The 3,372-nt window shown below is 41.8% G+C and overlaps 1 protein-coding gene across 1 annotated transcript in view; it reads left to right on the plus strand.

Moving 5' to 3' along the window:
* Positions 1 to 2,021, plus strand: part of LOC124256690 (mucin-like protein) — a 37,086-nt gene extending 35,065 nt beyond the window's left edge. The window contains 3 exon segments of the mRNA XM_046690663.1: positions 475 to 710; positions 1,302 to 1,405; positions 1,923 to 2,021. Of these exon segments, the coding sequence (XP_046546619.1) occupies positions 475 to 710; positions 1,302 to 1,405; positions 1,923 to 2,021 (439 nt within the window).
* Positions 2,022 to 3,372: the final 1,351 nt, after the last annotated feature.

The following is a 3,372-nucleotide window of genomic DNA, read 5'->3' on the forward strand; positions in this document are numbered from 1 at the left end:
TATAAATGATTCCGTATAATTGTCATCTCAACACCTTGAATTTTCAATCGTAAGAAAACCTGTTCGGGAAATTATCGAAATATTGAGACATAAGGCAGGACGGGTTTTAATTTTATGCTGACGGATTTACATCGTTTTCCACTAGAAGATGTATGATATCTTTGAGAAAATACTCAATATACTGAAAAGAAAAACCAGTTGTAAATAGTTTAACAGAACGATTTTGAAGGTTTATAATATGTATTTTTGACAAATTGAAGAGGGTTAAACTCTTTTTTGAATGCTATTTTGTTATTATAATTTTATAATTTTCTTTATTCTTCTATTTAATTTGAATATTATTTATTTAAATGTTTAAATTTTATTGGGGTGGGGGTGGGGGTTGGGTGTGGTTGAGTTGTTTGGTGTGTACATATTACAGAGATCGATTCAAGAACCTAATGCCCTAATGTTACGAATGCCTCTCAATTGCAGATACAATGTTAGACCAGCGTTCGGAAGTTTGACATCTGCGCTAAGAAGTCACGGTCGTCGACGCAACGATGACGTCATGCGCGGGATGTATAATAAATACTACAGTAACTGGGGCACCCCGGGCAACACATTTAAGGGGACAACGCTAGGGGGCGCTTCCAGCCCTGAGTTCTACAGGTCCCCCAAGAAGAACAACCCCCTGGAGTTTATACCACACACGCACCGAGCCGACGCCCGTATGTATTCAGTGACCCTCTGCTATTGTAAATGTTCATTGCTGAAAGTGAGTGAGTGACTTGAACGCCGCTTTGAACAGTATTTCAGCTTCATCACAATATCCATTTTTACACTACAGCAAACTTTATTTCTTAGATATAGGACCGCCTACGTGGCGTAGTGGATAGAGCGTCCACCCGGAGAGCGAAAGTTCGCAGGTTCGATACCTGGCCGCGTCATACCAAAAGACGTTAAAATATGGTACTTGTTGTTCCCTGCCTGGCGCTCGGCATTAATGGGTAAAACAAGGACTAGTCGGCTCGGAGTCAGTATAATGTGTCTGAGTGGGGTATGGTATCTCAGTGAGCTTGGACAATAAAACCAGCTAGTACAAGCAGCCACATACACACGCATGCACATCGTCACATGAGCGAAATATTCTCAAGTAGGACGTTAAACCTCATTTCACCTGACATCTGAAATGTAGGTTAGTTAGGGCGATATAGTTTCCCTACTGGTGGATGAGGAGCTATCACAGTTTGGTGTTTGGGTGGAATGTTTGTGAATGCGACTTCAGCTTCGACTCAGTCTGTGTCTCCTCCATTTCATAGCGACGTCATCTTCGTCTGCGCAAGGGGACGACGACCACAAGCCTGCTCGCGACTCCAACTTCTCCTGGGACTTCCTATACCAGACTCTGAAACCTGAGGAGGATGTGAGTCGAATATAACTGTACATTACTGTAAATGATGAAAATCAGTGAAAATTGGCGAATTCTTAACAAAACTTTGCACCAAAACGCAGCTGTTCACATGAACGATATATGCACATGCCTTTTAGCAATTTGATGCACAATCCTCGTACAATTCATCTGCATAAAGTTTGCAGTTGGTTCCCCTAAGCTAGTGGAGGAATTCATCTTCGATGTAACCATATATACACATGCCAATATAATGGTTGTCGCCCCTTCAATTTGTTTAATTGAGAGGGGTGGGGTGTGAAGTGTGGGGGTTGGGGTGGGGAGGGGGTGACAACCATTATTGGCATGAGTATATATGTACATAACATATAATGAGTGCTTTAGGTGAGTCTAAACTTTTGATGGGAAGTATAATTTACATTACAAGCTGTATTTCGGTATCCGTGAAAGAATTATTTATCGGTAGCCACTATGTTTACGCTATCAGATGAGTGTACACAGAGACAAGTACCTGTCTGTTTGTATGTTTCAGTTCCGACTACAGAGGCCCGTCGTGTCACCTGCTCAGCCCTCTGAGGTACTTCAACACTATTCCATTCCAATATTTTATCTGTGCATGGCAGAAGCTTAAGATCATATGTTCGAAAACCGGTTTGCCCCGGTTATGTTTCTTGGTTTGTCAACACCATGCCGTGGGTTTGACCAATCTTCCAAGATCACTTCCTTCATTCCTCCGCCATGAAGCTGACACACCGTGATGTAACTGGAAGATTGTTTAAAACTGCGTTAAACCAAACCTCTTTACTATAGCCAGTACTGTTACAGACCCGTGAAAATCTGGGTTAGGATTGGTTTTCAGTAACCCATGCTTGTCGTAAGAGGCAACTGACCCATCGGGTGGTCAAACGCGCTGACTTGAATGACACATGTCATCGTGTCTCAGTAATGTACATCGATGCTCACGATGTTGATCATTTGATTGTCTGGTCCAAACTCGATTATTTACAGTAGGCCCTCATATAGCTGAAATATTGCTGAGTGTGACGTAAAGAACAACAGTAAGCATACCGATCTTAAATTATTAGTCCCACTGAGTTCGTTTTAAACGTAGTTTACTAAGTAGCGAAATGATTTGTTGTTACGTCGGTTTACAAGAACTCTGGTATACCCGAAAACCATTGTCTGACTCGTGTAGGTGTGTAGATCTCACCTAAAGTATCTCACCCAGGACAAACACGTCGGAAAACTGCTGTGGATTATAGGGGAGCAAATATTTGCAAAACAAATTGTTCATTGTATGGAACTGTTAGTTTATTGCACGGGCAATACAACATTTCTCACTCGGTTCGTGTAAGTCGTATGACCCACTTGCTCGTGTAATCTTCTCGTAATAATATATGTGGTGGGCACTACCTAAATAAATCTGTAAATAATCGAGTCTGGACCAGATAATCCAGTGATCAACAGCATGAGCCTCGATCTACTCTATTGGGATACGATGACATGTGTCAACCAAGTCAGCGAGCCTGCGGTCGCAGCGGTGATATTGCTTGACTGTTGTTCACAGCGATGTAAAGCCTTATTCATTCACTCGCTAGTCCTTGGCGGTAGCCTAGTGGTTAAGGCGTTCGCTCGTCACACCGAAGACCCGGGTTCGATTCCCCACATGGGCACAATGTGTGAAGTCCATTTCTGGTGTCCCCTGCCGTGATATTGCTGGAATATTGCTAAAAGCGGTGTAAAACTGAATTCTCTCACTCGCTAGTCTACTCATATTCATAATGTTTCACACTCGTATACCGGTATTTGACGTTTAAGTACATGGCAAATTAAACATTATCATTAGATACTTAGTATGCATACACAATGTCATTTAGAAAGTGTTGAAATGTAACATAGTAAAAAGTTGAAAGTCTAGTACTTACGCTGTTGGACAGGCATGTCCAAATACATTTAATTAAAATTGTAAGTGGGATGTTGGT

This window comes from Haliotis rubra, unplaced genomic scaffold, assembly GCF_003918875.1.
Source record: "Haliotis rubra isolate DU_JTF1 unplaced genomic scaffold, ASM391887v1 Scf635, whole genome shotgun sequence".
Taxonomy (NCBI): domain Eukaryota; kingdom Metazoa; phylum Mollusca; class Gastropoda; order Lepetellida; family Haliotidae; genus Haliotis; species Haliotis rubra.